Source organism: Leptonychotes weddellii, chromosome 10, assembly GCF_054177405.1.
Source record: "Leptonychotes weddellii isolate Sample4059 chromosome 10, ASM5417740v2, whole genome shotgun sequence".
Taxonomy (NCBI): domain Eukaryota; kingdom Metazoa; phylum Chordata; class Mammalia; order Carnivora; family Phocidae; genus Leptonychotes; species Leptonychotes weddellii.
Genome location: NC_138378.1, coordinates 96,266,841 through 96,289,877, shown reverse-complemented (window position 1 = coordinate 96,289,877; position 23,037 = coordinate 96,266,841). Strand labels below are relative to the sequence as shown.

The following is a 23,037-nucleotide window of genomic DNA, read 5'->3' as shown; positions in this document are numbered from 1 at the left end:
CTATTACTATTACTATTACTATTACTATTCATTAAACATATATTTAAAGAGGCCCTATTACTACTAGGTGCTGGGGTGGCACCAGAGCACGAAACCCTGCTCTTGTGAACTTACTAGCGGAGGAACACAGACAAATCCATAAAACAATGTCACAGGCTGATAACTACTATGTTGAAAACTGAAGCAGAGTAAGGGGGGGGGGGACAGTCAGGGAAGGGCGGGGTTTCTTTTACATAGCTGGTTGTTCAGAGAAGGCTGCTCTGATGAGATGACATTGCAAGAAGTACAGGGTAAAGCAAAAGAATGACCCATGCAGGCATCTGGGGGAAGAGCTTTCCAGGAAGGGGAAACAGGTGTGCAAAGGCCCAGAGGCAGGCATGTGCTTGCCTGCCTCCCAAAACAGCAATGAGGCCTGTCTGGTCGCAGTGGAGAGAGCAAGGGGCCTTGTCTGCGCCATTTACTGAATTTTTTTTTTTTAAGATTTATTTATATATTTGAGAGAGAGAGAGCGCGAGAGAGCTGGGGCGGGGGAGGGGCAGAGGGAGAGACAGAATCTCGAGCAGGTTCCCTGCTGAACACCGAGCCCTGCGTGGCGGGAGGCGGGGAGGCTCCAGATGGCTGGACGCTGTGCTCCATCTCACGACCCCCAGATCAAGACCTGAGCAGAAATCAAGAGTCCGCGGCTTAACCGAGCCACCCAGGGGCCACCACTGACGGAATTCTCAGGAGATGGTGAGCTATTGGGGTGATCCGAGCAGAGGAGTGTCCTGTTCTGACTTAAAGGACCCCCTCGGCAGCTGCAGTGTTGAGAAAAGATATGGGGGACGGGGTGGTACGGAGTTGGGGCGGGGGTGAGGGGTGGGGTGGGGTGGGCTAAAAGGACCGGCCATTGAGAAACAATTGCAACTGTGTAGGCAGGAGATGTTCAGCCAGGGCCTATTTAGCCAATCTATGGCAAATCCAGGCCTCCATATTTCCCATCTGTCATATTTCCCAACTTAACTGTTTTCCGCTAGATCCCCCGCCACCCCGCCACTCCGGCCCGGGAAATTCTTTACTTGCTCTTATAGAAACTCTTCGCGGGGGCGGGGGGGGAATGGCTCTCAGTCCCCAGCGCGCTGCGCGATCGCTTCCCGGGCTCCGGGCCTCGGACAGCCCTCCCGCGCGGCCGGGCTAGAGGTCGGGGGCCTCTCACCAGCGTCCACGTCCCGAGCCGGGACTCGCCCTTCGCCGCGCCCGCGCCGCCCCCCACCTGCACGCCAGAGCCCCCCGCGCTCCCCGGACGCCCGGAGCCCCGCTCACCCCGCGCCGCCGCCGCCGCCGCCGCCGACCGCCCGCAGGGTCCCGGCCGCTCACTCTCGCTTTCGTTTTCCCCGCGGGCTCCGCCTTCCCCGGCGGCCGCCCGGCCCTCTCCTGCTCGGGGAGCGCAGGAAGCTGGAGCCTCCCTCCGAGTCCGCGCCGGGCGCGCTGCCACCTACGTGCCGCCCCTTAGCCGCCAGGCGCGCGAGGACCCTGCGGCGGCATCCCCTTCCTCTGCGCCCTCCCCGCCACCCCGGCTTCCGCGTCTGCTTCCGCCCTGCCCCGGTGCGCGGGAAGGGTCAGCAGGGAGGAAGGGAGCACACCGAGGTCCCCCAGCACCGGCGGTCGACCAAGGTGGATATTATCCGCTCCGTTTCATGATCAAAAAAACAGTAAATTAACCCGCCCAGAGTCCTGCTGCTAAGTGGCAAAGCCGGGATTCAAGTCAAGGTCAGGCCCGGGAACACCAAAGTACTCCGTCCCCTTTTCACTCTGCTACTTCCTCACCTTTACAAGGCCGGGGGATGTAGAGCCCTGGGGACCTAGCCTTCCTTCGGTCAGTTTCTACCCCATCCATTCATTCAACAGGTCCTTGTCAGCGCCGCTGTAAGCACCCGCCAGTCCAGCAATGAGGAGAGCCACCTACCTGCTCCCTGTGGGACCTCGTGGAGTTTTCCTACCAAAGCCCCACTAAGTAGTCCTCTATTTATAAGAAACAGGCACGGTGATTGAGGAGTGCTGAGGACTTAAAACAAATACTGACAAGTAGGTGCCATTACTATGCCTATTTAACAGATGAGAAAACTGAGGTCTGAGGCACAGAGAAGCAATTCAGTCAGTAAGCAGGAGAACTGGGATTAGAACCAGAAGTCTGTACCCTCAGCATCTTAGCTAGAGTGGGGAGTGAGGTGCTGCCAAGATGGACCTCGCATATACATTCAGTATTTGGCATTGGCTCTAGGAGCCCCTCTCCACTTCTCTCCTACATCCTTCTGGAATTTCAGGGTATCAGTGGCTAAACACTGTATTTTCATTATAGCTCATGTCCTGGGCATGAGTTAAATTCCACAAATGTGAAGTACTGGTGGAAGGTTTGTAAGGTAGATAGGAGGCAGAGCCATCTCTCTGGGGCATTTCCAGATGACAAAAAGCTCCAGCAATGGCAGGAATTTGCATGAGACCATTTGCCAGTCTTGTGGGTGTGTGGTGTCTGTGGCAGCAGCAGCGGGAGTAACAGTGACAAGTTGTCGTTTAAAGAAAGGAAAGGACAAGCTCTGTCGACCCACATCACTGAGCTTGTGGGGAGTTCCCTGTGACCAGGTGACTGAGAAAGGAAGAGTTGCATGAAGCACAGTACACTGGCATTAATCAGAAGTGGATTGATGCAGGGGCGCCTGGGTGGCTCAGTCGTTAAGCGTCTGCCTTCGGCTCAGGTCATGATCCCAGGGTCCTGGGATCGAGCCCCGCATCGGGCTCCCTGCTCCGCGGGAAGCCTGCTCCTCCCTCTCCCACTCCCCCTGCTTGTGTTCCCTCTCTCGCTGGGTCTCTCTCTGTCAAATAAATAAATAAAATCTTTAAAAAAAAATAAAAAAATAAAATAAAAACATTGGGGGGCGCCTGGGTGGCTCAGTCGTTAAGCGTCTGCCTTCGGCTCGGGTCGTGATCCCGGGGTCCTGGGATCGAGCCCCGCATCGGACTCCCTGCTCGGCGGGGAGCCTGCTTCTCCCTCTCCCACTCCCCCTGCTTGTGTTCCTTCTCTCGCTGGGTCTCTCTCTGTCAAATAAATAAATAAAATCTTAAAACAAAAAAAAAAAAGAAGAAGTGGACTGATGTTCTACAACAGCCCCTCTGGGAGGTGGCCCTGAAGGATAGTGGGAGAAAGGAAATCCTTCCCGTGGACACAACTTTGAGCAGTACCTTTAGTTGTCACGTGGAAAGAGAGAAAGCTAGTGGCTTGGATAGAACCAGTCTCTAGCAGGTTAGCTGGATAGTCAGAGATTTGGAAGGAACAAGATCAGAGGATTGGTGATAAGGTGGCCTGAGGAAAACGATGTGGGTGAACCAGTTAGACACAGAGTATGAGCATATTGTGAATGTTCATCAAAGGCATCCTCTTCCTGAGGAGGCTTTTGAGAAGCAGGTGGGCAGGAAGACTTCTGTAGATGTCAGTCAGTCTTTTCCTCAGCCACCCCGGGCGCTTGTTCAAGGAATGAGGAGACTATGGCGGTAGGAACATATGATATGTGTGAGTTCATCAACATGAAATTCTCATCAAGGCTGATCTGGCTGCTGAGCACCCAATATCTCACATCAGGGACCAACTCTGCGCCCCAGTGGAGAGGACCTTACACCAAGGGAGACCAGCCAGCCACTTTGTGGCAGACAGGTTAATGCCAGGACCTTTCATCACCATGTGGGCAGGGATTTGCCCTCTGGGGGGTAAATCTTTATTGCAGATATGGATTTGCTTTTCCTTCCTGCAATGCGTTTGCCAGCATCATCACTGTTGGACATTCTGAATACCTTGCTCACCATCATCATATCCCTCACTAAGAAACCCATTTTACAGAAAAAGAAGTGACTGCCATAGGATTCAATGACTTTATTCTGAACCTCATTACCCCAAGCAGCTGGCCATATTGGACAGTAGCGTGGAGTAAGGAAGACTCAGGTACAGCCCCAAGTAGGAGACAGCACTTAGCAAGCTGGGTGTGCTGCCCTTCATGGGCAGTTATGTTCTAAACCAAATTGCTGTTTTTTTCCATGGCCAGGACACATGAACTCAGGAACAGTAAAAGTGAGAGGGTTGTGTCCCACACTTAAACCTAGTTAGGGGCCCCTGGGTGGCTCAGTCGTTGGGCATCTGCCTTTGGCTCAGGTCATGATCTCAGGGTCCTGGGATAAGCCAGCGTCGGGCTCCCTGCTCAGCAGGGAGTCTGCTTCTCTCTCTCCCTCTTCCCCCAGCTTGTGCACCTGCCCGCATGCTCTCTTTCTTTCAAATAAATAAATAAAATCTTTTAAAAAATAAAATAAAAAAATAAACCTAGTTATGCGCTTGCAAAATAGTGCTTCCTGTTCCTATGACATTGGGCTGTGTTTCCACTAGGGGACACATAATTCTTTGAATAGGAATTTGAAACTCTATCTGGATATTGCCATCAGCCAGCAAGGAAATAAGGGGGTTACTGAACTGGCTGGGGGGATCGATAAGGGAAAACAGTGATGCAGCCACACAACAGGGTCAGGGACAAGCATGTCTTCGACCCAGGAGTTCCTCCAAAGTTGCTTCTAGTAATTCCCTGTTCAACGTTACATGTTAATGGAAATCTATAGCTGTTCAACAAGGAAGGACTGTTTGGGGCTCAAATCCTTCAGGATTGAAGGTTTGTGTCACCCTACTGGCTGGGAAGATTTCTGAGGGCAAAGAGAACAATGAATAAGGAAGTAATAAACACCATCTCCGGTCTCATTTCCTGTTGCAGAATAAAGGACTGTAGAAGCTACATATTTTTCTTCCTGGCTTTGTTTTTTGTAGGTATTAATGAACTTCTTTTAATTGCTTTACCTTTTCCTTTTATATGAGATTTGCTGCTGGTGGTGAATTTTATAAGATGGTCTTTAGGTTAGAGTGTCTTAAGGTGGAATTTGTGCCTAAAAGAGAAGAGGAAGGAACATCACATAGCAATGGGTGTAAAGATTCAGGGATAGGATAAGCATGTTTTCGTTTGAAGGAGGGAACAGCAGCATTAGGTGGGAACAGAGTTCTGTTGTTGGCTTGAAAGATTATTAGCGGAAGCTGTGGACTGCACTAGATATTGTTAATTTTTATTTAGCTTCCATGCTCACTCCCTTCTATGTCTCCCTATGCCCTGGGTTATAATGCATGGAAGGTTAAAATCACATTTTCCAGATTTCTATGGAGTTAAAATTCTGGACATAATTTGAGTTCTGCTGATGACTGATGAACAGTGGTGCAAGATCTGGAAGATGGAGGGGAGGAAAAAGCCATCCTTCTGTGACAGAATGAGCTGACAAGCAAGCACCTCTGCTCAGTGGAGCTGGACTCCAGGTGTCCTTGTCAGTGCTCCGAGGGCATGGGACATCTGTGGTGGCAGAACTCTGGATGGCAGATACAGTGGAAGTCTCCATTCTGCCATCCCTTCCAACACATACACGTTCATTTCCTACTAAATCATTATGCTCGACATTCTTAGTGGTTTCTGTTTCCGGTACTGCACCAGGAGAAACCTCCCTGGACATGGAGCCTACACTGAGAGAGTAGAGTTGAGAAGTGAAGATTAAGAATCAGGGCCTTGTCTGATCAAGCCTCACCTGAACCAGACACATCCTAGACCAGTCTGTTAAAAGAAGGGCAGTGCGGTCAGTTAAGTGGCTGACTCTTGGTTTTGGCTTGGGTCATACTCTCAGGGTCATGGGATTGAGCTCTGTGTCAGGCTTTGAGCTCAGCAGGGAGTCTATTTAGGATTCTCTCTCCCTCTCCTTCTGCCCCTGCCCCCCCCCCAACCCCGTGCTCACTCTCTCTCTTAAATAAATAAATAAAATCTTTTTAAAAAAATGAGGGGGTGCCTGGGTGGCTCAGTCGGTTGGGCGTCTGACTCTTGGTCTCAGCTCAGGTCATGATCTCATGGGTCATGCGATCCAGTGGTGAGGGGCCACAGAGCTCAGCTCAGCGGGAAGTCTGCTTGATATTCTCTCTTTCCCCTCTCCCTTCACCCCTCCCCGCCTCCAAAATAAATAAAATTTTTTTTTTTAAAGAAACTAATTTCTATTTAAACACTTAAGGACACGGTATGGTTTTTGCCCAACATCACATTTCCAGTACAGCGCTGCACATAGTAGGCACTCAATAAAGATTTATTGAATAAATTAGTGAATGAAGTGACTTTTTTACTAAGAAGTGGTTTTTAGAATATTAGATCAGTTAGGATGCTTTTGATGTAATAAACATAAAATCAAACACAAACTGGTTTACAGTAGAAAGCAGAGGAAGAGAGGATTCTTTTTTTTTTTTTAAGATTTTATTTATTTATTTGACAGAGAGAGCACAAGCAGCGGGAGCGGCAGGCTGAGGGAGAGGGAGAAGCAGGCTCCCCGCTGAGGAGGGAGCTCGATCCCAGGACTCTGGGATCATGACCTGAGCCGAAGGCAGACCCTTAACCGACTGAGCCACCCAGCTGCCCTCATCAACTAAAAGAATTTTAAAGAATTTTTATCCAGTTTCTTGGTGTTGTGAAGGAAGGGTTTTTAGTTTATGTAATCCACAATATTACCAGAAATAGTAGCCCTGCAGTCTTTGTCAAAGCAATTTTATCTAACTTCTATGAACCATTCTATTCTTATCTGTAAAGAAGTAAAGATGTAAAGATTAAGGATTGTTAAGAAGTTTTTTCCAGAACATGCTTTACCTTCTCTTGTAAATTCCACATGACTACTTGGGCCTCTGTGGTAGAAAAGCCTTTATGCCACAATAACACAATCTCTAATATTTAGCTTTGAACTAAACGTTGTGTTAACTAGAAATATAAAGCCCCTTAAGAGAGGGGCCTCCATAGGGCCTCCTAAAGAGACATGTACAGAGTAGATGAGCAATGCATTTTCCTTGAATTATATGAGGATGGGATTTAGTCATCTGACTTCAGTGCTGAGTTGGAATTACATTTCCCCCCAATTCTAAGTTTGAGATAGCCACCACAAGTGCTTTGATCCTCAGTGAGAGAGGAATTATTCTGGGAGGACAAAAATTTGTGCATCATTGGGAGAGCTGTCTCATCTACACTCAAACACCGATTTACGCATGTTTCTGATAGTATCTGCTTATGCTCTTATGTGAACCCAGAGCATGAAAGAAGTGAAAAGCCCAGCATCCCCCATTAGCAAGACTATCCCCTTTGGATAGCTAAATGGCCTTTTCCCCAAAAGCGAGCAAACAAGTCTGAGTTCAGAAACTTCAAATGTTGTCAGTATTATTAAATTCACGTTATTTATATCTAAATGTTATTGAATTATCATTATTTGGTTATTTGACTAACTTATTTCATTATTTAAATTTAATTATTATTCATCAAAATAAAATATCCACGCCTACAGCATTAACCAGAAATCAAGCTTGGCAATAGGATTCATACTTCAGCTTTGCTCCTAGGGAAGTGCCTGCTAAGCACTCTTTGAATTTTGCATCCATTTCCTGGTTCTGAGTTTCACTGAACAAATTTTTCCAATCACCAACTTCACCTGCAACACACAAAAAACAACAGACCCGGACTCTGTTAGAATATTTCTTCCTATCTTCTTTTTTTTGGGGAAATCAGAGGGGGAGACGAACCATGAGAGACGATGCACTCTGAGAAACAAACTGAGGGTTCTAGAGGGGCGGGGGGTGGGGGGATGGGTTAGCCCGGTGGTGGGTATTGAGGAGGGCATGTTCTGCACAGAGCACTGGGTGTTATAGGCAAACAATGAATCATGGAACACTTCATCTAAAACTAATGATGTAATGTATGGTGATTAACATAACATAATAAAATGAAATTAAAAAACAGAATATTCCTTCCTGATTTTTTAGCTACTTTATTTTATTTTAATTTTTATTTTTATTTAGGTGTAGTTGACACACAGTGTTACATTGGTTTCAGGTTCAACAACTCTTTAAGTGATGCCGGGCTCACCACAAGTGTCTCTCCCTTCTGTCACCTGTATACAACACCTTACAATTCCACTGAGCTATATTCCTAACGCTGTGCCTTTTATTCCTGTGACATATTCATTCCATAACCGGAGATGTGTACCTCTCCACTCCCCTTCACCCCTTTTGCCCATACCCCCACCCCTATTTCTTCTCGATTTTACCATTTTTCAGTGCAGCATTTCACTTTGAAATGTGAAAATAGACACATGAAGAAAATGAGTCTTAAGAACGAATGTAAGTCTTGTAAAATTAACAGTATCACTGGGGCTTCCCCATCCGTGGCATGGGAAGTGATGTACTCTTTACATCACTGAGGGGACAACAGGCTTCAGTGATCTATCCCCACCCCTGTCTCAAGCCTTGAGACCTAAAATTCCACTTTTTGAGAGTCATTTTTTTTCTCTGTGAAGTCTTTTAAATACTTTTCCCCTTGAGAAGTTGTCATTTTACAGCAGGTTTTTGTGAAGACCTCAGATACTGAAAATTTTGCAGGAAGTTATTATTTTCCTGAGATTAGTATATGTTTTTCTTATTACTTTTAAAAGCAAAGGAAATTACTTCTTTCTTTAGAATCTTTTGGTGATTTGGGTTGAAGGTGCAAGTTCCTTGTTGAATAGCCATTTGAAATGTCTGTTTATCAAGAGGGTTTGATGACAGGAGGAAATGCTTAGATATATGAAGGGAATAACATAAAACACAAAACTGTTTACAGATGTCATCTGCTGACATCACAGAGTAAGGCTGGAAGAAATATGCCAAAAAAGTTAAACATGCCTCTGGTGGGAGGAATGTGGATAATTTTTAATGCTTTTGCACATTTTCCCATGCTTTCTGAATTTTCTATGAGGAATATTGTAAAAATTTTAAATTATTACTTTATTTTCGAATTTTTCTGTTCTGAATAGTGCTTGATTAACAATGAATAGAAAAGTTCTCTTTTTTCCCCTCCTTTAAAGTTCATCAAACAAGGCATAAAAATCAGGGATAAACTCAGGAATCAAACCAAAGCCAGATTTATACTCAATGTTCCATTCATGGTGGGGATTTTAAATGGGTTTTCATTTGATAAAGTGTAGTAGAGCCAAGTAAACCGACGTTCAAATCCTGACTCCATCGATTATTAGCTTTGTGGCAATGGACAAATTAATATCCCTGAGCTTTGGTGCCCACATTAGTAAAATTAAGGAATTAATATCTTTTTTTTTTGCTATAAAATTTATGCCCAGCAAGAGGTCTAACACACGATAGATGCCTGATAAATGATAGTTGTCGTTGTGATGTGTGCTGGCTCTGAATCACATTATACTTTCATTATATATGCAGTTAAAAAGCCTGGTAATCCCTAAGCTATATTATCGTAAATTTCTGTAAGAAATTAGAAAGCTTTAATGAAATTTAGGTAAAATCATCAAGTGACAGACATAGCTAGTTGCCTATTCAATACTCATTATCTCTTCCTTCCTTGTTAACAAAACCCTGATTTTAATTTAGTAATAATGTTCCCACCTTAAAAAAAAATCACAGTTCCCAGCCAACAGGGCAGAGAGAGGTGGCCAATGAAGTGTACAAAGTTACTGATGAGGCTTCCCACAAAGTTCCTTAAAGGGACCCCACTCAGCTAACACACGCGATTCTGTCTCTTGCTAGTCCCTTATTTTAATAAAACAGTCCTTTAATTTTAATGTAATGGTGCTGTTCTGGCTGCTATCTTGCCATCACAAAGTGCCAAGCAGAAAGGTAGTAGGAACTTAGATATTGCAGACCTGCCAGTCTAGTTCTGAACTGACTGTGTCAAACTTCTTGTTGAGGGAGAGAAAAAAGAAATCCTGTCTTAACTTAAGGTCTAGTTATTTGGATTGCCTATTACATGCAAATTGTGGGTGTCCCAGAAACCAGGGTGACTTTACCTTTGCGGAACAGAAACGGGCCGACAGCACCATGTGTTTCCTGGGACTTTGCTTGCGTTGCGTGGAATGTACTCTGGGCTGAGATGGTTTGAATCTGCTCCCCAGTTAAAGAGAATCCAAAGAACTCAGCAATTTGTTTTATTCCAGCAGCCAGGTTCTGAAAACAAAATTTTCAAGGATAAACTTCTTTGTATGGGAATCATGCCATAGCAAAGACAGGCTTCTTAGCCAGAATGGATTTATTAAGCTTAGCTCTCTAACTATTTATCTCACTATCTTTAGACTTCCTTTGATACTTCTGTATCAATATTCAAGATGGCCCTACATGATATTCTGTATTGATTTTACTTTGTAGTTTCAATATATGACTCTTCCTGAACTTTTCAGGATACAAATAATGAGAGTAAGCGTTAAGTAGTAGGTAAGAATCTCATCTAAGGTGATACTTTATTAAAAAGCACCAGTCTAGATGAGATGAGGAAATTAATGTAATTGTACATGCTCGTTCCAATTCTCTTTTTTTCTGAATTCTATGTTTAATTCCATCACGAAAGTCTAATTTTTGGAATCATAAAAACTAGAGGGAGTCTTGAAATTTATCTTGTCTAAATACCCTTGTAAATCATGAACCTCCTCAACAGTATCCCTGACCATGAAGATTCATAAATCTCCTAGAACAGTTTCTTAAACTGTATTCTACAGAACACTAATTTACTTTAAGGTGGTTATAGATGTTTTATGAAAAAAAAAAAAGGAGGGTGAAGGGTTGAGGTCAAATAAGGCTGGAATCCTTTCGGTTAAATAAAGATAACCTTTTTGTTAGTTTTTCCTACAGGATCTCTGAATCTTTACTATGCCAGCTACAGTGTGAACGTCCCAAAGGAGTAGCAGTCCCCAAATCAGTTTGAATAGGCAACCTCTAAGCAAGAATTATTAACATCCAGGCAACACTGACATTCCATAGAACACAAGTTTTAGAGACATTACTCTAGGCTAGAAGGAGAACAGATTAAATTGATATGTTCTTTCATGTTCCATAGATGCACTCTATCAAGGGAAGGGACGGGTTCAGTTATACTTTCCTTTGATAAGAATTTCAGGGGAGACTGGTGTTAAGAACGCACTTCCACTAGAAAGCATCTGCCATTCTCCCTTCTTTTTAACATACTTTCTTCACTGGAGTTCCAGGACCCTGGCTTCCTGTCTACCTCAATAGCCACTCCTCTGTCTCCTTTGCTGATTCCCCCTGTTTCCCAAACTCTCTCTATGGGGGACTCCAGGGCTCAGTCCTTGGTCTTCTTCTCTTCTCCATCTGTATACTTACATACATGGGTATGTAATCTCATGTGCCAAATTTATATATACAGCCCAGAACTCTCTCTTCATTCGAGACTTTTATACCCAACTGCCTACTTGACCTCTCCATTTAGATGACTGATAAACATCTCACACTAAGCATATCCAAAACCAAACCCCTGATCTTTCCCACAATCCCGCTTTCACCTACTGGCATCTCCTACACAAATGATGACAACTCAATCCTCTCAGTTGGTCAGGCCAATAACATTGGAGTCTTATCTGATTTCTCTTTTTCTCTCACCACTCTTTCTCCTGTTCAGTCCAGCAGCAAATCCTATTAGCTCTTCTTCAACATATATTCAGAATTCAACCACTTATCACTGCCACTGCCCTTTCTGGCCTGAGCCATCATCTTCCTTTGCCTGGACTATTGCAGTACTCTCTTCATGGGTTTCTCTATACTGTCTTTGCTTCTCCCTATTTCGTTCTCATACACCAACCAGAATGAACCTATTAAAAACACACCAATTCCTATCACTCTTCTTCTCCTACAATGGCTTTCCATTTCACTCAGAGTGAAAGCCAAAGGAATTTCAATGGCCTGTCACATGATTCCCATACTTCACTCTACCTCATTCCCTTGCCTCTGTTCTCATTGGTTAATCTCCCCAGGCTCAACCCTACTCACCCTGCCACATTCACCTCCTTCATGTCACTTAATGATGCCAGGAACACTCTAACCTTAGATCCTTTGCTCCAGTTGATTGTGTATGCCTGGAAAGCTCTTATTCCAATTACCTACTGGGCTCACTCCCTCTCTTCTTTAGATCTTTGCTCAAATCACTTACTTTCCATGAGGTTTCCGCCAACTACCCTATTCTATACTGGGATATGTCCAGCATCCCAGTTCCCCACCCCTACCTAACATTTCCAATTTTCCTTAATCAGCTATGCCATTTTTGTCTTAAATATTATAAACATTAAAAAAATACTGTGTTTATTATTTACCATTCTCTCTCCCCGCCTTCTTTAGCTAGAAGGTAAGCTTCTCCAGGCCAGTGAACTTTGTCTGGTCTGTTCACTGATGTATCACAAGGGCCTAGAACAATGCTGAGCACTCACTCACTAAATGTTCATGGATAAACAATTTAAAAAATAACATCAGGGCGCCTGGGTGGCTCAGTTGGTTAAGCGACTGCCTTCGGCTCAGGTCATGATCCTGGAGTCCTGGGATCGAGTCCCGCATCGGGCTCCCTGCTCGGCAGGGAGTCTGCTTCTCCCTCTGACCCTCCTCCCTCTCATGCTCTCTGTCTCTCATTCTCTCTCTCTCAAATAAATAAATAAATAAATCTTAAAAAAAAAATAACATCATATGGAAAAATCAATTCACAGCCAAATGCATGTTCATTTAAATCTCAACTGAAACCTACCTATTATTTTTGCCATTCTTAAATTGGACCATCTATCATAGCAGGAAAATAAAGCAGCCACTCTTAATCATAAGTTGCTAAGCATTATTTTATTTCTGTTTAATCCTAAGCCCCTATGCATTGTATTTTTTTCCCTAACCTCTCCTACATATTTGGAATATTCTTTTTTTTAATTGAATACAATATTCACACAACCAGACATTAAAAGTAAGTGCTCTATGTTATATTTTATAAGAAATTTTGCTATAGAATGTCAATAATCATAATCTCACCTTTTTCAGGTCTTCATATAATAGGAACTTAACATTTTCATCATCAAGATGTTTGTTCCAATTAATGGCAAAATCAAAATAACTTCCCCAAGAAACTAAAAACACGGGGAAAAAATTCTTAAGGAATTTTAAATAACTGAGGTTAAAATGATAGATGGTTAATTTATGCTCTAAAATATAAACTATACATATGTGTATATGCTCAAACAAGATTTTTTTTTAAAGATTTATTTATTTATTTTAGAGAGCACACATGCCAGTGGGGGGAGGGGCAGAGGGAGAGAGAGAGAGAGAGAAGCAAACTCCTCGCCGAGGAGCCCACCAAAGGGCTCCACGAGAGGCTTGATTTCATGACCCTGAGATCATGACCTGAGCCAAAATCAAGAGTCTGACGTTTAACTGACTGAGCCACCTAGGCACCCCTCAAACAAGATGTTTATTTGTTATTACAAATCCCTGCTCCAAAAGAATTGGCATAAACCATTCCTATTGTCAGATTTCTATTCATTTTATTATTTTCATAAATAATAACACAACTAAGCTAGTTGCAAAAGTGGTTTGATAAAAACTATCAGACATTCATGAATATTTAGGTGAATAAAATAACTCAGAAATAGTGAATGATACATGAAAATTGACAGATAGTGCCAGAAAGAAAGAAATGATGAGACAGATATTATCTAGATCAGCATTGCCCAATAGAAATTTAATGCAAGCCACAACTGTAATTTTTATTTTATTTAAATTCTATTACAATCAAGCCCCACATTGGGCTCTCTGCTCAGCGGGGAGCCTGCTTCTCCCTCTCCCTCTACCACTCTGCCTACTTGTGCGCTTTCTCTCTCTGTATGTCAAATAAATAAATAAAATCGTTTAAAAAAATACTTGATGTATTTTTCGACTTTTAAAACTTTGGTTGAAAAAGTAGATTCATACACTCAACTTGTACCAAACTTATTTAAAAGTCTCCAGTAACTGAACTGAGTATCTGTTTTTAAGTTTAAATTTAAGCTAATTCAAATTAAATAAAATTTAAAATTTAGCTCCTCGATTGCACTTGTCACATTTCAAGTGCTCAGTTGCCACATGTAGCTAGTGGCCCCCATCCTGGACAGTGCAGATCGAGACACTGATGGGCTGTGGTGCTTGCGGACTGTGTGACTTTGAGCAAATTCGCTGAACCCCTTTGTACCTTAGGATCCTCATCTGTAAAATGGGATTGTTAGGAGGTTTAAGTGAATTAACACATATCAAATGCTTAAAACGGCCCCTGATTTATAGTACCCACTCAACAAATTTTAGCCATTATTGCTCTATCATTAATAATAGTAATATTCTCATGATTATTATCATTATCATGAAGTCCTTGCTCCGAGCCAGGCTGTTTCTACATATTTTATTTGTTGTGGCAAACACTGTAAGTTTCACACCCAGTATCCGATACACTTCCATTTTTGTTGTTACCTAAACTGATTGATTGGGTCTAAGCCAATTGTGAGAATTTGGGTTCCTGTTTTTCAGCCTCCCTCAGAGCTGTGGTTGGTCAGCAAGACAAGCAGGAGTCTGCTGGAAGGTTTCTAGCAAACCTGTTGCTGTCTTGTTAAGCCTTCTTCGTGAACTGAAGGGGATGCTTGGAAGGACAGTAGCCAACTTGAGAGTATGTTGCAAAAGGCGCAAAAGGGAGAGGCCAAGGGAATGTCAGAGGTGTTGGCCCGATATCACTGGGCAGCGGAAGCAGCTGCCTACCTTCAGCCTTCTTGTTTAGTAAGAAAAATAAAACCCAATTTGTTTAGGCCACTGTGGTCAGGTTTTCTAGGCTTCCAAATGCACTATTAATTGATACATTTTATCCTTCAGTCTTTAAAGCAATCCAATGTGATAGGTACAATTTTTAAACCTGTTTTGTTGATGGGGAAATAGAAACCCAGAGAAGCTAAGTCACCACTTCAAGGTCACAGGGTTAGTAAGTTATGGGTGTGGTCATCTTTCGACATCTGTCTGACACAAAAGCTAAGGCTGCCAAACAAAATGCTATACTGTCCCACTTCCGGTAGGTCGGATACTCTTCTCCTTACCTTAGAAGTAAAGAAACCAAAGTTCACAGCGATCAAATGTCTTGCTCAAAATCACCCAGGCATGAGTGATTTGAACATGGGTTTAAGTTCTAGCTCTGCTCACTGGGTTATATAAGACTGATGAATCACTGAACTCTGCCTCTGAAACTAATAATATGTTAATTAATTGAATTTAAATTTAAAAATTAATTAATTAATCTAAAAATGTTCCAGCTCTGCTACTTAATGGCCGCGTGACTTTCTTATGCCTCTATTTCCATCTTTATAAAACGGGGACAATAATAGTATTTATCCTCATAGGGTTCTTATGAGAAATGAAATTTAAAAACGTACGTGAGGGATAGCATATAGTACCTGGCATGTAGTAATTGTTCAGTAAGTGGTAACTATTTTATTCTCTCTAATATTAATTATAATATATAGTAGTAAGTGATGAAGCCCAATCCAGACCTCTCATTCCAAATCCGGTATGTTTCCCAGTACATTGAGTTTCCTCCCTAGGTTGAATTTAACAAGTTTGTAAGGCAGAAACTTTATTCAGGTTAAGCCCAGCACATTTTATCATTGTCAATCAAATAATTAGGCTGAAAGGGAGGCTAGAGCCACAAAGATTCCCTGCGATAGATTGTTCCAGTGATGACAGCTTCTCATCACTAAATGCCCTCTCATGTTATCAACGGGGGGCCGTTTCAGACTTGCCTTAACTGCCTCCTCCATCCAGTCTCAGTGAGTGGTTTCCAGACAAACTAAACTTTCTTCAAGGCCCTTCATAAGCACCTTCTGAGCACTATTTTTTCCTCTCCTACACCCCAACCCCCAGACTTCATCTTTGCTTTGGGGCCAGTACTGACTGCCCCCGTGTCCAGCATGTGGTTGCTGGGCTGGTCACCTTCAAAAGTGGTCCTCTTGGAGTGACCTGTCAATAGCTTCCTTTCTAGGGTCATCTGGCATTAATTCTGCCTTCTACTCCACATAAGACTCAAGAGAGCCATGAGTTAGAGAAGGCATCTTTAACCTCTGGCCACTATACCCATGGGATAGAGTCACTGGTACCTACAAGCAGTGGGACCCCTGGCAAGGGATTTAACTTTTTTGATTAGTTTCCTCATCTGTGCAAGGGGTGACTACTGCCTTATTCATAATTTGTTATGGTCCTAAGCGAAATCATGCACATACAACACCTACTTTAGTACCTGGAGCATCAGTAGGCACTTATAAAATTGCAGTTAGCAATAACCAGAGGTGAAACAACAACATGGTCTGGCAAAGCTGATTTGCTTTCTGGCAAATGAATATCTTAGGTGTGGGTTTTTAAGATTTTTAAATTTTATTTTATTATTATTATTATTTTTTTTAGTAATCTCTATCCTTCAACATGGGGCTCGAACTCACAACCCTGAGTTCGAGAGTCACACGCTCTGCCTACTGAGCCAGCCAGATGCCCCTGTCCCATGTCTGTTCGATGCCTACCCCCTACTCATAGTCAACATATGAATTGCCCAAATCATTTTTAAAAACACTAATGTATTATTGTTTGATGAACAGAACTAGTGGTGCTATAAAACTTCATTTAAAAGCAACTTTTTGGTTCCTGGATCCTCCTTAATCTTCTTTCTTTCTTTACTGTAAGACACATTTGATTTTTTTGTACTTAATGTGGTCATCTGTTGAAGAAAGAATTATTTAGCCAACAGCTGTACCTTGTCCTTTCATGAACTGTCTGAAGAATTCATCCCAAGAGCCATAGCTTGGAATATCGGGGACATCATTGTGGAAATGGAAAAAAGACACTGCCGTATCTTTAGGGTTTCAAAATACTACCAATATCTAGGGAGAGAAAATTAAGTTAATTTATTCAGGTCTATGTTTTGAACTTTGGAAAAGTGAAGGGGTGAGCAATATCATTGTGTAATCCTGTATACGACTTAATTTTGTTCACATATAGAGAAAGAAGGACAGTAAGAAATTGAAGAAGAGGGGGTAGCAGATGGGGAAATTTGGGGAGAAGGGAGAAAAAAGAAGAAAAAGCAGATTGATGTTGTAGCAGAGAACTTCTGCTAATGAACTTAGTAAAAAGTTGTATGTAGAAGATATCGAAAAGGAAAAAAGAGCAAGCTCATTAGAAGAGTCATAAGGGCATGATCTGGAAAGTTAAAATGCAAAGTAAAAATTGCAAAATAATATTAAGGAAAATGAAAATAATGTTCAGAGTTTGGTGGGAGAAGATCAAACAGTGATAAGAGTAACCAACGCACCTATAGTTACGTACGCATGACATGAAGTTTGCTATTATATGTGAAATTCAGAAATAAAATTGTTTCAGACCTCAGGTAAATAATGCTCACCAGAAAGAACAACAACAACAACAACAAAACCCTTCTGCTTGTTTTCCTAGATTGTACTCTTTTGTTAAACACTCTAAATATCTTAGTGGGATTCTGAAATCTATTCACTACAAAACAGATTTTAAAATATGTTCAATTCTAGGTATATGTTTTATATCTTAGTTGAAAATGCATTTGCTTTGCATGAAACTATAGCAAATATAATCTGAAGAAAGAAACAACAGAAGAAATACTAAATCTCACACTTCATTTATTAAAATTCTATAAGATGCAAACTTCATCACATAGCTCAGAAAGGCAATATCTAGACGTTAAAAACTTCAAATTGAAATACGAGTAAGAAGGGACACTCACCTTGGCTTTATTCTTGAAGATGGACCCAGGTAATTTGTCATAATGGAGGTGAGTTGCCAAAATCCTTGGCGATGGAAACTGTTTCATTCTCTTAAAAATATACACAATAAAGTGAAAGTGTGTGTGTGTGTCTTATGGTCAATCACTCTTAAGTATAGTATCTGAATGGTAGTTTCAAGCATCACTATTGTTGTGCTTTTTCCATTTCCTCCTCCAATTTTTGTTTTGTTTTGTTTTTTGTTTTAGAGAGCGAGAAAAGAAGAGTGCGCTTGCGCACAGGGGTGGGGGCAGGGCAGAGGGAGAGAGAGGATCTTAAGCAGGCTCCACCCCCAACAGGGAGCCCTGGACGGGGTTGCTGGGCTCTATCTCACAACCGTAAGATCATGACCTGAGCCAAAATCAGGAGTCAGATGCTTAACTGACTGAGCCACCCAGGTGCCCCTCCTCCAATTTTTAATTTTTTTCTGTTTTCTTGTTTTGTGGGGGTGAGGAATGGAGAAAATCATAAACAAATAATTTAAATCGTCCTTTTGGACTTCCTTGTAGGAACTGGCTTATCTTTTTTTTTTTTGGTCATTTTTTGAAAAGTTTACCTTTTCTCGAAATCACATCAAATTCTTGTGTTCAAGACAGCTCATAATCTGCGGTCTACTCTTTGACTTAATTTGGCTCTCGTCTATAGTCAAGGTCTTTAACAGAAATATTCAAGTTTTTCATAGCTCCTCCAAACCTATTTTTAATATCTAGCTTTTTTTTACCAAAAAAATTCCAGGGGCATATGGGTGGCTCAGTCAGTTAAGCATTTGCCTTCAGCTCAGGTGATGATCCCCGGGTCCTGGGATCAAGACCCACCTTGGGCTCCCTCCTCAGCAGGGAGCCTGCCTCTCCCTCTCCCCCCCCCCCCCACTCCACTCCACTCATGCCCTCTCTCTCTCTCGAATAAATAAATAAATAAATAAATAAATAAATAAATAAATAAAATTTTAAATTTCCATTCAAATATCCCAACAGAACCTGAAAGGGCACAGTCACTTGAATATCTGAGAAATATTTTACTAGAGAAATTCTTGTCAGTGTGAGGACTCAGTCATTGATTCTTTGTGTGTGTGTATCCACTTCTACTGATAATTTAAAAAATGAAGTTAGCTGTTTAATCTGCCAGGGGTAAGGGTTTCATCTTAATATTAGGCCTTTAGTATGTTATACGGGCTAAAGCTTCAAGTTTATTTCCACACTTGTGGAGGTCACTCACTGCTTGGTCACATTATTTCCATGATAAATGATATTTAGATATTTATAGCCAGTTGTTCTGTAAAAACTTAGTGGAGATCCCAACTCAAGCAAGGGCAAAAAATAAAATGAGGTTTTAAAAATAAAAAAAAAATTTAAGGGGCACCTGGGTGGCTCAGTCGTTAAGCGTCTGCCTTCGGCTCAGGTCATGATCCCAGGGTTCTGGGATCGGACCCCGCATCGGGCTCCCTGCTCCGCGGGAAGCCTGCTTCTCCCTCTCCCACTCCCCCTGCTTGTGTTCCCTCTCTTGCTGTGTCTCTCTCTCTCTGTCAAATAAATAAATACAATCTTTAAAAAAAAAAATTAAGTCAATGATATGGGCCCAAGTGGTGATTAATAGTCATAATACTTGATTTATATCAAACTGTCCTAATTTTTAGTTTGAATGTCACTTTTATATTCATTCACAGCAATCCTCTCAGGTGGGTATTATAACCCCCATTTTAGAGATTAACAATAGGCTTTGGGGTTTTAAGTGCTTTGTACAAAATCGCACAGGTGGTGATTTTCAGATTAAGTTATAGTATGCTGTTTCCACTACACCGAACAGCCAAAAATCACAAAAAGACATGATAAATGGTAAAGTTCCTAAAAGGATTAGAAAAATATCCAGGGAGAAAATGAGAAATAACTGTAACAAAACTGATATGCATATAATAAAATGTTGATGAAAATGTGATATGGCCAAAGTACATGCAACGTGAAGACTGTATGTTTATTTTCTTTTATTTCTTAAGTAATCTCTATGCCCAATGTGGGGCTCTAACCCACAACCCTGATATCAAGTTGCATGCTCCACCAACTGAGACAGCCAGGCACCGCAGGAAAATATATGTATTTTAGGAAAGTCTTCTGTAAAGTGAGTAACTGTTGAGTAAAGCTCATCTTCTTACTGATTTCCATTTTAAAATAGGGGCGCCTGGCTGGCTCAGTCAGAGCATGCAACTCTTGATCTCCAGGTTGTGAGTTCGAGCCCCACTTTGGGTGTAGAGTTTATTTTTCAAAAAAGTGGAAAACTGGGGAAATGTTAGCATAAATTGTAAAGTTGATGCGAAACACCCTCTTTAGAAAAAATGTTACGCAATGGCCTGGACAGGAGAAACCAGTGGGGCTTTTCATTGGCCCATCGTTTCTTCCCTATGAAAAAGCTGCTGAAGACTCCTGTCCACGCATCCCGAGCCAGTCCTGACCGCCCACGTCTGGGCCCCGATGTGGCTGCTGGCGCCTCGGATGCCTCCTGAGGTTGCAGCCAACCACATGCAGGATGCACACTTACCTCCCACTCCAGCCCACCCCCAAGTCCCTGTACATCTCATTTGCATGTAATTTTTTGTGACTTTAGTCCGATCCACGGAAATGGGCTTCCTTCCACCTAAGATCCAACTTTTCAGTTTATATTTGTCATCACGCCAGGTGTCTCTGTCATTTTCCAGAAACCACTTCCTGAGTCTCAATCCAATGACTTATTTCTTAGTAACTGAGCTCTTCTGTCTGCTTGTTGGGAGTCTTGGTAGTAAACACTTCTCAAAGTTTTGCTGAGACTGTGGTTCCCCCTTGAATACAGCTTTCCCTTCCCAAATGCATTTCTGGTGTATCTAGGTAGGGCCAGGGATGGTCCTCCTCTCACTTGTCCTACCCAAGCACTGAAGTCCTGAGGCAGATCCTTCCTCCCACCCTTTTCTTGCCTTCCCTGGCAGGGACCAGAGCGTCCTGTCTCACACCCAAGCCCCACTTAGTTATACTGATAAAGCGAGTAATAATATGTGGTAAGGTGAATTAGAACAGGTAGGATGACCTGTTAGAACCTTTACACACACCAGTGACTTACTCTCTCAGCTACTACTTGAGTCATCCCCAAGGCAGAGACATCAAAGGTAATGTCTTCCTAGGAAAAGTCTGGGGACTGCTGACATAAACTGAGGGCAGGATTATCTGGGCCTTAGAGGAACCCTCCTGTTGGCATCCCACCCAAGTCTCTGTCTTCAGAGACAAAGCTTTTTTGTTTTAATTTTTTTTAAGATTTTGCTTTTTATTTTTATTTATTTATTTAAGATTTTTTTAAAATAAAGATTTTACTTATTTGCGAAAGTTCAAGAGCATGTGCCAGGAGGTGGGGGGTGGGGGGAGCAGGTGTTGGGGTAGAGAGAGAGACAAGCAGGCTTCACACTGAGTGCCAAGCCAGACTGGGCCTCAGCCTCAAGACCCTGAGATCATGACCTGAACCAAAACCAAGAGTTGGCTGTTTAACTGACTGAGCCACCCAGGGGCCCCTAAGATTTTTTTTTTAAGATTTTATTTATTTATTTGACAAAGAGAGACACAGCGAGAGAGGGAACACAAGCAGGGGGAGCGGCAGAGGGAGCGGGAGAAGCAGGCTCCCTGCTGAGCAGGGAGCCCGATGCGGGGCTCGATCCCAGGACCCTGGGATCATGACCAGAGCCGAAGGCAGATGCTTAACTACTGAGCCACCCAGACGCCCCTAAGATTTTATTTTTTAAGTAATCTCTACATCCAAATGGGGCTCAAACTTACAACCCTGAGATCAAGAGTCACATGCTCTACTGAACGAGCCAGGCAGGTACCCCTGGTTTTAATTTTTCTTCAGGTTTCTCGGCTTGCTTTCCCTCCTATTTTTCTTTTATAAGTAGGCTGTCCATATTGTGCAGAGGTTAAGAAGCTCCAATTGGAAAACTTGGGTTCAAATCTTGGCCCTGCCATTTATTAGCCCCTTGACGTTGGGTAAGTTTCTAATGGTTTATCTTTTGTAAAATCGTGATGAGGTTATTTCGCCATGAAATGAGATAATCCTTGAAAAGTGCTGGGATAATATGGTAAGCACAAAATAAGTTGCCATGATTTAAGTACTGTACTTTCTGAACGCAAAACTAAAAATATCTCCCAAATGGAAGAATTCTTTCTATGATAATTTACTGTAAGTTTAAAGGCTGTTTGGTACTAACCTGGTATTTTTCTGGGTCCCCACATTCAAGAATTGGGAATTCTGGATATTCATACTTTTTTTTAGATTCAGCAAATATCAATTCACTAATGATGTGGAGAATCCAATTTGAACCTATAAGAAAAATCAAAGAATCAAAGCTCATTAAGGAGTCTTGATATAGCAAAGGCATGTTACTTTCACATATATATCATAAAAATTAAAACCTACAGCCATCCTGTGGTATGTACAATGTACACTTGAAATAAACTGGGCTATAAAAGAAACAGTTTTGTGGAAACAGCACTTCTTACGTTAGTACAAAATTCAAGTTACTTTATTTTTCAGATTTTTCCTTTAACAAGTGGCAATATTTCTTGAATCTATCATATGTCCCTTACAGAACAATGTTATGTTATAGAAATGATTTTTTATTATATATCATGTATTATTTTCCCTTACGTTAATGAATATTTTCTATAGGAGTATTATAATTTTGATTTTATTAAAACCCAGCATCAATTAACAGAAAAATATCAAATGAAGATGGCTTTAATAAACACTTAGAGATGAAATACCAGTTAAAAAAAATCAAAAGTAGATTGTGAGATTTTATGAAATAGGAGAATTTAGATTCTCAATGTCTCATCCTCCATTGATGAATGTAAACCATATAAAACTGGTTTGTAAAACTAAAGGATTGATGATGTTTGATCCTGAAAAATAATCTCTTATGTGGAAATCATCACATGCATTATAGACATGGGCATGCTTTTGTCTTTAGTCAAGAATCAAGATGAAAATCTTTACTGCTCTCAGTGCTTGATAGCAAATGGACTCTCCTGCATTCATCTTTCTGGTAGCCTGCCCCACTATGAATCTTTTCTGCATCCATCATCCAGCAGACCTCCTCCCTCAGACACTGAGGTTTCTAAATCTAGCAGTTCTAGTTATTGATTTCATAAGTTATGCTCTTAACCATCTTTTTCTTTTTTTAAGATTTTATTTATTTATTTGACAGAGAGAGACACAGCGAGAGAGGGAACACAAGCAGTAGGAGAGGGAGAAGCAGGCTCCCCGCTGAGCAAGGAGCCCGCCGATTCGGGGCTCAATCCCAGGACC

The 23,037-nt window shown here is 42.1% G+C and overlaps 3 protein-coding genes across 7 annotated transcripts in view; 1 reads left to right on the top strand and 2 right to left on the bottom strand.

The window, feature by feature from the left end:
* Nucleotides 1-1,460, bottom strand: part of EIF2AK2 (eukaryotic translation initiation factor 2 alpha kinase 2) — a 32,432-nt gene extending 30,972 nt beyond the window's left edge. For 2 of the 4 annotated variants that reach the window (XM_081796928.1, XM_081796930.1), the window contains exon 1: nt 1,303-1,460. The gene's annotated coding sequence lies outside the window, so the exon portion shown is untranslated. Of the gene's footprint in view, nt 1-1,003; nt 1,157-1,302 lie in introns of those variants that run through there. The other 2 variants (XM_006737451.3, XM_081796931.1) reach the window with 2 other exon arrangements.
* A 5,939-nt stretch (nt 1,461-7,399) lies between these two features.
* The window catches only part of SULT6B1 (sulfotransferase family 6B member 1), a 16,272-nt gene continuing 634 nt past the window's right edge, over nt 7,400-23,037 (bottom strand). Inside the window, 6 exon segments of the mRNA XM_081796913.1 lie at nt 7,400-7,551; nt 9,913-10,069; nt 12,914-13,008; nt 16,689-16,815; nt 17,688-17,777; nt 21,938-22,050. Of these exon segments, the coding sequence (XP_081653039.1) occupies nt 7,421-7,551; nt 9,913-10,069; nt 12,914-13,008; nt 16,689-16,815; nt 17,688-17,777; nt 21,938-22,050 (713 nt within the window). The 3' untranslated portion in view covers nt 7,400-7,420.
* The window catches only part of CEBPZOS (CEBPZ opposite strand), a 26,935-nt gene continuing 24,069 nt past the window's right edge, over nt 20,172-23,037 (top strand). For both annotated transcript variants that reach the window (XR_014138263.1, XM_081796911.1), the window contains exon 1: nt 20,172-20,299. Coding sequence is in view for 1 of the 2 variants with exons in the window: in XM_081796911.1 (XP_081653037.1) it covers nt 20,187-20,299 (113 nt within the window). In the remaining variant the exon portion in view is untranslated. The remainder of the gene's footprint in view (nt 20,300-23,037) is intronic.